General features: G+C 38.4%; 1 protein-coding gene across 1 annotated transcript in view; it reads left to right on the top strand.

The window, feature by feature from the left end:
- The first annotated feature begins 327 nt into the window (after positions 1-327).
- The window catches only part of nr5a2 (nuclear receptor subfamily 5, group A, member 2), a 60,732-nt gene continuing 48,689 nt past the window's right edge, over positions 328-12,370 (top strand). The window contains 3 exon segments of the mRNA NM_001329375.1: positions 328-851; positions 3,751-3,869; positions 6,893-7,034. Coding sequence (NP_001316304.1) covers positions 770-851; positions 3,751-3,869; positions 6,893-7,034 — 343 coding nt within the window. The 5' untranslated portion in view covers positions 328-769.

The following is a 12,370-nucleotide window of genomic DNA, read 5'->3' as shown; positions in this document are numbered from 1 at the left end:
CCCACGTCTCTCTGCTTTTAAAGTCCATCATTAACGGGATTAAACAGCTGAGATTTCAGAGAGCTGGAGCTGGAAGCCGTGAGGCGATGTTTCCCGGTCTGTTCGCCTGATTGGACCGAAGAAACATGATGTCAGGTGACCGCATGCGCTCCGGATTGGAGAGAGCTGCGTAAACAAAGCCGCGAGGAGGAGGAGGAGGACGGGTCTCCACATCTCCAGACAGTCCGACCGACACATCGAATCCGACTTTACGCACAGGGGAGGGCGGCCCCGGCGGCGCGCGCTTGTCTGCTAAAGGCTGAAACTCACTCTGACAGTCTCCTGTTAATTGGTCACGCGCTGTAAAGACTTTTGGAAGAGATCAAGTGAAACTTAGCGTCGTTTTTTCCATCCGGACTTTGCGCAGTTTTGTTATTAGACAGTGAATCTCCAAGTCACAGCGCACTCTTCCTTATTAGATATCACAGGAATTTGGTCAGATTTTTTCTTTTCTTTTCTTTTTTTTACGCACAAAAATGCAGTTAGAAAAATGACATCAGTGAAATTTAATCAGTAGGGAAATCGGCTCCGTGCAGCCCGGTCGCGTTTCAAAAGCAAGCCCCTAAGTTGACCATGGTCCGATAACTGGAAGAAGGAGAGGCAGAAAGTAAGAAACAGAGCGCGAGAAAAAGACCTCCGGGACACTTCGAGGTGTGTTCGGGCGAGCCCCTCACATCCAGGTGTCCCGCCGAGCGGCGCGCAGCCTCCTGCTCAGGCCGGCTGCGCTGACATGCTGCCCAAAGTCGAGTCTGAATCTTTGGGACTCACTCGATCGTATGGAGAGCAGGGGCACATGCCAAGGAACATACAAGGTAAGGAGGGCCACGGAGCTCGAGCTCTTTTTTTTTAAACAGAAACATGCAGATCACAACAAAAAAAAAAGTTTAGTCCTATTTTCTTTGTCTTTTTTTTTCTTTTTTGCAAAAGGGCAAGCAAAAAGTGAAACTCCGGGACACGAACGTGCTCAGTGATTATTTTTACAGCCTTAGAAGCTCCTTATAAAATAGGTTTACTGCATGCATTTACCGTCTGAGATAAGACTCTAGCATCACTAAAAGTTCACTCCGCTTTAATAATTAAACAATATATTTATAGCTCCAATTTGGACAGATGTTTATCTGGCTGATTCGCGATCAAACAATAATTGTACTCAGCTGTCAGTCAAAAAAAAAGAACATGCAGCCGTTTGATGCAAAATAATCAGCAGGACCAAAATGTTCTGCCTGTGTTTAAGTTTTTATTTATTTATATTTCTGTGGTTTTACAATGAACCACTTGACCTCCTCCACGCATATGGTCCAAGTTGAAATGATTTCGTTTGTAAAAAAAATAATTTAAAAGGATAACAATAAAGATAAAAGGCTGTAAAATTACACAGAATTCAGCTCTGATTTACCAAAAATATTTTCCGTCTGAAAGGAAAACTTTAACCACTAGTATTGTTGTCAATCTTGTCTGGAATAATGACAAACATGATGATGGTAAATGTGTGACAACTGCAACCAATAAATCCACTGAAATCTGTTGCATCTTCAACAAATGTCTGTTTTGTTTTATCCAAAACTCCGAAATAAACAGAACATTTAAAAGTTTGTCTAATTTTTATTATGGTAAAGTAGTGTTTTATTTTTATTTTGGTGAATGGAACAATTTTTATATTTTTTATGATGTAACAACTAGGCCAGAAAAAAAAACTATAAAATAAACATATGAGTTTACAAATTTGTACAAATATGAAGACGTTTTTATCAGACTAAACGCAATTATGCGATCTTCCTCTGGTCTGCTTTTTTTGTTTGTTTGTTTTCTTGATCTTCTTGCAAAATAAAGAAAAGAGTCCACATGCAACAGTAAACATTTCGACACAGATAAAGTTTTCCTTATTCCACATTTGTCACTCCACAGCAATAAAAGGCGCTCAGTCACTCAGGCCGCTCTTCGTTTTATGAGCCACTGATAACGTTCTCTGAAGGAGTGGTTCTTCAGGGAGCTTGTTATCTATCTTTTTTTTTTTTTTTTGTAGACAACTAACAACAAAGGTAGCTCTGGTGGAAACTTGATTCACCTTTGGCAGTCGCAGATTATTTACTGAGATGCAAGTGACAAAGTGTGGACGACGTGTTTCTGTTTCTTTACGCGTTTTGATTTCACACCTGCGGCTGCCAGGGAAGCCACGTTCAAACCAAACATCATTTATGTATATATTAGAACAAAAAAGAATGGGTTAAAACGCAAACGTTTTTGTTTCTGATTTTTAATCGCTTCTAATAAGAAACTAAGGTGGAAATGTAGGACATTTTTTTAGGGGAGAACATGTTTGGATCAAGTTTAAAATCAAAATTCGTTCTCAGAGTTGGTATATTTGCGGCACTGAGGCCCTCTCCAAGTTCTAATTACGCACCACTATGCGCGGATTTTCTGCCCCAAAATAGATGCCCTGAAAATATTTATTTTCTTTCTCTAAATGCTCCCAAATCGGCTGCGCGTCGCGAGTGCACTCTTTCAGAAGAAAGTGTCCGTTTTTGTGCGCTTTAAAGCTAAAATGCAGATCAGAGATTGAGTCTGCTTTGAGATTCTGTGGGGGGTGAAAAGGGGAAAGACAGAGAGAGAGAGAGAGAGAGAGAGAGAGAGAGAGAGAGAGAGAAATCAGGAGCTTGTAGGAACTTGTTGCTTCAGCGCGGATCCCAGCAGGGCAAACTGCAAACCACGTCTAATGAAGGCGTCTGTGCGCGCGGAGGAGCGGCGGTTTTGATGCACAGAGCAGGAATCTGAGTGAAGGCCACGGAAGGCATCCATACGTGACAAAATATTTCCACTTTTCCCCAGCCACACGTTCACTCAGGTCCTCCTGTTTGCTGCTGGCTGCTTCTTTCTTTGTAATTCTACCTTAAATGCTTTTGTGCCATGTTTGCTCACACAAGTACAACTAATTAGACTCATTAGAGTCAGAATCTAAACTTATTGGAAACGCGTTTTATTATTTAATAAACAAGAATAATAAAGCCTAATTGAAATATTACTCACTCAGTCTTTGACATTATTTTTACTGGTCTCCAAAATGAACCAAAATCTAAATAAATATTTATAAAAAAATAAAAATAAAAACTTGTGAAAAATACACTCAAATGTAATGAAATTATGCCGCTCATTTTATTTCTTTTTTGCACTAAAATGAATCTGAATGTGATGGCTCTTGGCGTTAGTGGTGATTCTAAGAAAAAGAGAAAAAAAAAGAAAATGTTGATTTTATTTATATTTTTTTAACCGCCTGCAAAGATAAAAGCTTCTCTGTGTGTTTTCATTTGTCTGTGGGCGGTAACATTTTCTCATCCAATCCTCAAGTCTAATATCTCCCCTTTTCCCCCCCCCCTCCCCCCCAGCGATTTCACGACTTAGACGCATGCATATTTATGAGGCTGACTTTCATGAGAAATTTTTATTTATTTATTTTATTTATTTATTTTTGTTTCTGTCTGCAGCGAGTGTATAAGAGAGAGGGCAGTCACGGGGACTAATGGTCGCGTCCTTTCAGCTCACCCCCAAATCGTCCCTAACCTCCTGAAATTAAACCTTCAGAAGGGAACAAAAAAGTTTCAGAGCGCCCACTCGGTCCCCTCCCCGCGCTGCACCTTGATGGATGAGAGCGGGCTTTGCGGGGGAGAGAGAGCACTGAAATAGACTTCTCTGTGTGTGTCCGTGTGTCCTCCGCAGCCCCCCAGTTAAAGATGATGGACTACTCCTATGACGAAGACCTGGACGAGATGTGTCCCGTGTGCGGAGACAAGGTTTCAGGGTATCACTACGGACTGCTGACCTGTGAGAGCTGCAAGGTTGGTGCACATCAAGTATGCATGGCTTCAAGTTCTGATTGTGACCTTTGCTTTATATTTGAAAATATTCACTCTTTATTATCTATTTTTTGTTGTAATTGCAGTATAAATGACTTTAATAATATAAACTCTTGCTTTAGTTTTAGAAAAAGCTGACTGATGGATTAATCAAGCTTTTAGGGGATACAAGTTTAGAAAGCTTTTTGCTGTTAGATCCATCAGTCATTGCCTTTAAAATGAGATTTTCTGCATTGTTACAGTAGCATTACCTTCCTTTCGAGCCCCTGCTTCCAGTTTAATGTTTTAAGGCTTTGAGAATCATCACTACAAGTGTAACAGCAGAGCACAATTTTATCAATTAGGCAGGAGAGGTCAGGGGTCAAATGTTACAGTTGATGTAACATTCAGGGTCAGGAGATTTTGTAAGCTGTTTGACGGCTCCGAAAAGAAACAGGAATTTAAAAACATGAGGGGAGTTTGCAATGATTTCGCAACAACTCGCTGTAGAAAAGTGGAGGAGGCTGGAAGCACTGAGGCAAAGCACTGATGTTTTCTTGTTTGAACAAGCCTTTGTCACACTGTCTAAAACTCTCATCACAAGTTCATTAAGAGCTCATCATCATTGTCTGATATACAGCAAGATATTTCCTCACACAACGAGACAACAGCAAAGCAAACTGCAGTTCAGTCGGAACTGTCAGCACCGTTTCTTTCCTCCTCTTCCTCGTGTTTAGCATTGTTCTTTTAAGCTGTCAGAACAAAATGAAGCTAAGACAAATCTCTTTGTGTTCGCACTCGTCAGTGTGAAATTGCAGCTCCCAGTATTGATGCCGCGGTGCACATTTCTTGCCTATGTGGTCATTATTCAAAGCAGATGTTATAGATTTGATCCCCGTATTTTGACCTTGAGATGCCGAGCGTTTGCTTGAAGGGAGACGTCAGTGGCATCTCTGCTGCTTCTCAGCCTCGGCGCAGGCTCACGTCGAAGAGCCAATCCACACGTTCCCCGCTGACTTGAAACACTCCTGGTGTCGTGCACACGTTTGTGTGTGTGTGTGTGTGTGTGTGTGAGCATGCAGGATGTAGATGAAGAGGTGTTTTATAGAGCGTTGTATACACTCGTTGAAACATTAATGATATTGATAATTACCCGCAGCCTGTCATTGATTATCTCTAAAATGTAGCAGTTTGTATGATCATCAGGGCTGGACTGATGAATCAGGCTGCTGACACGTTACAGGTTCATTTTGACTTCAAATAATCACCAGCAGCCAGTCAGCGCATTCTGCCTATCAGGTTTATCAGTGGGAAAGTAACAAAAACTTTACAGTTAGTTTATTTCTATTCCATGCCGTCACCCACCCTCACACACTAAAATGTTGTTTTAAAACTTTGCATGACTTGCCAATTTTTGTGCACGAAACATACAATATGCATAAGAAGTTGCATTTGTAGTCTGCAAATGTGCACCAGAAACTTCATCCTTTATTTAGCCACACAGAGAGTTTTGGTTCATACGCTTCAAATAAAGTAAACATGTTAACACACCATGCCCGTTGGAATAACAACAAGGAGCTGAGCTGCATGAGGGAACTGCTCTTTTTTTTTTTTTTGTGGGGCTTGAGGTGAGAGAAGAACATAAGAAGAACCCCATCAGCCTGAAATACTGACACTCCAAGCACCATGTGAGAAGAGTTACAGAGCAACCTTTTTTTTACTTCTTATGTCAAAAAGAGCAAGTAGTTTGAGTGCTGGAGCCATAATTTGGTGGCATGAATTTTCCTTTACTTCTCAGTAAATCTAATTGATTTCAGCATCTAAAAGTGAAGGATTTTTTTTTTTTTAAATAAGCTGCAATATCATGGATGTTCAAAACCCACCAAAGACATTCTTTGTTTGGAATGTGAAGTAGATTTCCAGCATACAGTTTAAAATTAACATTGGAATTAGCATTGCAATTTCAAATTTGATGTGGGTCAAATTTTACATATATTAAAAATGCAATAAAAGCTGTTTATCCACTCGTTTTAATATAATCATCATCTGGAGTCTTGGCTTGCAAAGAGGACTTTACAGGGAGATTCTGAGCTCTCGATCTGCAGAAAGAAAGTTTCAATCCAGTTTATCTTAAATATGTAAGGCACATGTGGTGTAGTAGGTGGAACATTCAGGAGAAAGTATCACTGAAGCATGGCTTTTTGTAATTAAGGAGTTAACATTCCAAAAGTTGTTTTTTTTTTGTTGTTGTTGTTTGTTTTTTTGGTAACTGCAGGCAATGCAACTTGTCAATTACAGTTGTAATTCACAGGCTAGAGCTTGTTTGTATTTTATTATTTTTTATTTTTTATTTTATTATTTTTATTTTAACATCAAGATTTAAGAATTCTCCTCCTGGTTTATGGATCTGGAATACGTTAATACCACCTTCCTCCGTTTGATTTTCCCTGCTGCTGCCAATAAAAAATTCCATGCATGAATCTGTGTAATCCCACAACAGTGAATTATGGATGTAATTTATTGGATTTTCTTTTTTCTTTTTTTTTTGCACTTGTGTCCATATTTTTAAATAATTAAGTGGAGGGTTGAAAAGATACTCAAATCCTGGAGTTTTTCAGTGAAGAGAGAATATTGAAACTAAGACCTAAGTCACATTTAATATACTTTATGAAGTTTAAAGGCAGGCAAATTTAGTAAGATAATGAAATCAAATGTTTGTGAGGTAAAAGGTGGTTCAATTTTTTTTTTTTGACCAGAAATAATCAAAAACAATTTTCTTTTAGTCTGGCATATATTTAAGGAAATGCCAAAACTCATTTTCTTTTTAAAAGTGAGTCTTCACATAATCTTTTTCATTATATGTGTGTAGCATCACACCAATTAGAGTATAGCTTTCAAAGCTTCCCTGTGTGTGTGTGTGTTCATAAAGCCTGTCCCGCTCCATCTGTCTGGGAGTGTGAATGGGCCAATTACCATTGCATTGCAGGGGTCAAGCAGGTTGACGTCTTAATTGGTTCTCTCCGCAGGGCTTCTTCAAGCGCACCGTCCAGAACAACAAGCGTTACACATGTATAGAGAACCAGAGCTGCCAGATTGACAAGACCCAGAGAAAGCGCTGCCCGTACTGCCGCTTCCAAAAGTGCCTCACTGTCGGCATGAAACTAGAAGGTACAGCAACTTTTATTTATTTGTTTTATTATTCCACTTTTAATGCTTTGCTGATTAGCTTATAGTAGAGTGATTTTAAGTTTTCCCGTTTTTTCCTTTTGTAACTGATTTGTTTTCCACTTTAAAGCGAGGTTTGGGAAGTTATTCAGAAAATCTGTGCGCCCGTGTCTGCGGTTAGTGAGGAGGGGTTAAAAGTTTGAGATGCTTCAGAACAGATAAATAAAACACAGCTGCTGCCTTAAAAGAAAATAGTTCTCACATTCAAATTACCAGTGGAGGACATCTGCAATTGTTGAGTAGAAGTTGCAATGCAACAACAACAAAAAATGGAGCAAAAAATAAATGGAATTGTAAAATATGAATGGTGTCAAAATTAAATTATTAGTGCAGATAAATGCTCAGTACATGTGTGAGTGATGTTAAAGTTTTGTGCTACTATTTTAAGTACACTTTTGTTTTTGTACTTGTAATATTTTATAGGATAATCCTGTAAAAAGCAAAAACTGCTAAATTTTCCCCTGAAATGTTGCTAATACATATGATTTTACAAACACAATTTCTAAAGTAAAGTGTAATTAAAGAAAATGCAACATTTCACTTTTACTTGCAAGAATCTGATGAATCATCTCACTGTCTAAGAATTAATTGTTGACCACAGCTTCTGTGGGTTCCTCTCATAAACACAACCCACTAACATATGATCTGAGTTTTACACAGCATCGCTGCTTTAGTAGAGAAGCAAATCCAGGCCATGTCAAAGCATATCGTTTTCATTAATACTCACCTGAAAGATTTAGTAATAACTTATTTTTTCTAGAAAATATTAAGTGAAAATGTTGTGCCGTTATTTAGATTTAAACATTAATAAGTTTTTCAAAACTCAAACTATTGGCAATTTTAAAAAAAAGATCATCACCAACTATGAAAAAGTGATTTTTAGATTTTCTTAGCATTAAAGCTAAGCAAATTATATCGGATTTTTAATTTTATGGTGATCTTGTAAAAAAAAAAAAAAACAACAACTTTACTTTAAACCAGTGTGAGAAAATCCATCATTTCTTGTTGGTATTTGGGTAGGGGTCAGAGGGAATTAGCTGCTGTTCATATAAACTTGTCAGACAAAGTAACAGATAAAATATTAGAGTTGGCGACGGGGCAGGAATGTTAATGATGATGCTTTTGGCTGAATGTGTTGAGGCCTCTTTATTTACCTTGAACACAGCTCTGAACCTTTTTTTTTCTTGGCTATTCAGAAATGACAGGGTGGCCAGTATGTTAAAAGAATACTGTAGAAATTTATGTTTTTTTTCTCTCAGATGACTGAATAAGTTTTTTTTCTGAAGTCACTCAATCTGAAGTGGATAAACAGGTCATCTTTGAACTGAATGAAAGATTCAAAAACCAAAGGTTATAGGTTAAAAATCACAACGTTTACATAAAAGATATGAAAATTATATCTAGTGTTTCCTAAATAAAAGGAAGTGTTTTGACATTCTATTTAATACTGAGATGATCATCTTCACACATTTGTAATTAAAGCTAAACTGAAAAACTTCCTGAGCCTGGAAAGACTGTATAAAAAAACCAAAAGAAGACAAAACAAATCAAAATCTTAAAGCTTTTCTCATTTATCTGCTGGGTGTGGTTTAATTAATTGCTGTTAATTGTAAAAGGCCTTTGGGCAGAAAGTCCTGGCCTGTCATTTTAAAGATGACATGGGTTTGGAAGAAGGGGAAAAAATGGGGGTGGGGGGCAGTGTTTGATTCGTTTTGCCGGCGGTAACTTTCCGCTTGTGGGCAAGACAGGCCCTGCAGCGCTCTGTTAGGTGCCAGAAGCCCCAGTGGGCAGCTCCTGCCACATCCAGGAAAGACCTCCCACACACACACACACACACACAACTCACTTGTAAACACATACATATATTTATGACAAAAAATGTGTTCAAATGGCCACAGGCAGGAGGAAGGTGCTGTCATTTGATCTAAAACTGAAAATATATTCGGCCATGTGCTTTGTTCCCGCACTTTCTGATTCCATTGCATGTCAAAGTGCAGCAACATGCGCTTCCCAAAATCTGAGGAAAACCTAAAAGGTTACTGAAAGTCTGTCTTTTCTGTGGGTTCTTTTGTGTGTCTGTGTACTCTTGCCTCTGTAGTGTTTGCTTGTTCCTGTTTGCTCATATGTATTAAGTGGTGCGTCACGCTGTGAGACAGTATGTTCAGTTTGGAGACACTTTATGACCTTTTTTAAAATAATTGCACAATATTATGAGGTCCTAATAAAATGTCTGTGACCAGTTTTGATCAAAATGGAGCTCCCCTTTCAGACTTGTCTCTACAGCTCTTTAATTGCAGCTGGTTTTAGGGGGTGGAGTCACCCACATAAGCTTAAACTACATAATAATAATAAACTACATAGGTATTTTAATATACCTATGTCGTCATATCATATAAAACATTGAAAAAACACACTTACTTTTTTTAACTTCATGAGCTACATAAAGGCATTAGCAAAGAATCAGAATTAAAAGACTTCTGACCTTCTATTTCCAAGGTATAGTGAAAACAGTGCAAGATTTAGAATATATATTTATATTTTCAGCTGAGTTGGTACCAATCCGCTGCCAATCTGAACAGCTTCCCTTTTCTGACACATAAAAAATGATGTCCTTTTTGTAAACTGTTCTTTTTAAGCTTGCTGTGAGTGAGACAACATGTAAAGAGATAACAGTTTGTGTGTTTCTCTATGCTGTTGATAGTCGCCTGTAATCTATCTGCATTAGCAAACAGTTTAAGAGAGTTCAGTTACAAATGGACATGTCCATACAGTATCATGTTGTTGGTGTCTTTTGGTATTTGCTAATTATCAATTAATGAAGTGTGAGTGCTGCTTTACTTTGAGCTAAAATGATTTTGTTTGTTACCTACTTTTAAAAAACTTGTAATTCAATCGTTTCCTGCAAAAATAAACAAATAAAATGTTTATTTGCGCTTAGGGAAAATATGTTTTTGCGTTCCACATTTTGAATGAAAATGTCCAGTCATATACACGTGCTGCAGCAGCCCTCATTTCTTGGTAAGCTTTGCTGTCTTTCTGCCAGCATTTGTTTCATTGAAAACAAAAGATTTGATTCATTAGAACATCACTCACTGAAGCCAGTGAAGCGTGCCCATATCTGAACGGCTCCCACTGGCATGATTGTCTTCTCTGCTTCTCAGTAGTTGTCTTGTATCATATGCTTCACTGGGTTGACTAATATTTCCTTCACTTGAGCATTACTTTGAAGTCAGAACATAACAGTAATATTTGTGATGTTGAACGTTTGAATACATTTTAAATCCGCTGTGCCTTTCTCAGACAGCAGGAGTTACATAATGTTTTAAACACTGACACTGAAAAATAAAGTTGGGGAGTCAGTCTGCTTTAAAAATCTGAAAGACGGTATGCAGATAGACTGCAGTGATAACATGTCTGCATTGTTTTGAGATACTATATTGTGAAGTGATGTAAACGTGTCAAAAATGTGACAATTTTCAGGAAGTAAATAAACCTAAATTCTTTATTTGGGAACTGCAGCTCTAATAGCACTACAAAATGAACAACTTACTGTGTTTCACATTTTTTATTTTATTTTCTCTGATTGGTATTCCTTCATCAAGCTTCATTTAATTGATTACTACAAATTCAAAAGCTATGAAAAGACACTTAGTTGAAATAAGCACCACCAGCTGAGTGTTTGTAAATTCGTCTCTGCATCTCCTCCTCTCTCCCTCCATGTTTTATTTTCCTCCCTAGCTGTCTCCATCTTTCTAGCTCTGATTTGTCTTCCATCAGCCTCTCAGTACCTGTGGTGGAAAGCCAGGGAGCTGTGCCATTACTTATGCATAGGTATCATAGGTATTCATGTGTGTGCATGGGATAGGGCGCATCTAGAGCAGGGGCCGGGGCCCCGACATGACAAACAGGGTGTCAGCAAGGCTCCGCGGGACCCATTAATATGCCGGCAGCCGACAGGGATCCTCACCTACGCACGCTTAATATTCCTGTATATTAAACAACCATAAATCAGAGGATATAAGCACTGAGGGCTGTATGTGTGTGTGTGAGAGAGACGTGTTTGTGTTATGTGTAGGTGTGTGCAGAGAAACTGTGGGCTGTTATAAAAGTGCTTGTTTGTACAAGTGTGAGATGTACACGGAGCACTGGGCATTTTTAAGGAAATAGGAACGGGGTTTATTTGGGTCAGCTTGGGAATTTATGTATGTTGTGTATCCAAGGGTGTGCGTTTGTGTGAATGTGCTCTCAGATAGTAACTCAAAGTGTGCGACAGAATCAGCCGCTTAGCCTCACTTTAGCCCCAAAGCCTCGCTCTGACCTGTGAGATGTCAAATCCTAAAACAAAACAAAAACTATATGGAAGCTTTTTCTTTAGCATTCAAGGCTACTAATTCAAGTAACAATTTTGCTTTAAACAGTAAATCAATTTTCTTCTTGTAGTGTTTTTCTTCAGATTATAATTAAATTTTGTCTTCTGCCTTTCTGCTGCATTGGCCTTCTGCTCTTTCTACACAACTGCTGTCAGTCAAAAAGAAATGAGCTGGGGAATCGTCTCCTTTTTCTGTGGTGAAGTTTGAATTTCTGTAGGTGGCTGACATAATCTTGTCAATCGTTCATTTTATTTTGTTTTTATAAAACAAGCCAAAAAAAGACAATCTTGGTGCCACTGGAAACTATTTCCACTGAGTCTGGACTTAGCAGTAGCCCTGCAGGCTTTAAGAAATATTTTTTCTTTTTATGGTTTATTATATTTAGAACTAGTATTTTTTTTTAAATCTTAGTATAGTTATAAAATCATATAACTGTTTTCTCATCATAAAAGCTCAGTCGCTGCAGCATTTATTCTCACCACTTTTATTCAGGCATGCACTGTCCCTCTTCCCCTCCCCCCTTGATAGTAATCCATGTTACATGAATGCAAATCACCTTGTTTAATTAGAGACAAAAAATGTGTGTGTGACTCAGTGTGTGTGTGTGTGCAGCGGTAAGACCTACACCCACTACCACCACCACCCCCTGATTCTGGTATTCATGATGTGCTGTGGGTCTTTGGGTCCGAGGCAAGCAAGAAAGGCAGTCAGGGCCTAATTTTGTTTTCCCAGTAGGGCCAACTATTAGTTTCTCAGCTCATTAATTACGCTGTTGTGGGGAATCATTAATAGTTAAAGTTGCCCTACAATAATGTATAATGGATACATTTGACAGAACCTCTGATTTCTTCTTTTTTTTTATTTTGTTGTGTGGTCAAATTTCGGAATGGTTTCTGAGCCTGAGTGAGT

The sequence above is a fragment of the Kryptolebias marmoratus genome, linkage group LG24, assembly GCF_001649575.2.
Source record: "Kryptolebias marmoratus isolate JLee-2015 linkage group LG24, ASM164957v2, whole genome shotgun sequence".
In the NCBI taxonomy this organism is placed as follows: Eukaryota; Metazoa; Chordata; class Actinopteri; order Cyprinodontiformes; family Rivulidae; genus Kryptolebias; species Kryptolebias marmoratus.
This window is presented reverse-complemented; position numbering and strand designations above follow the sequence as displayed.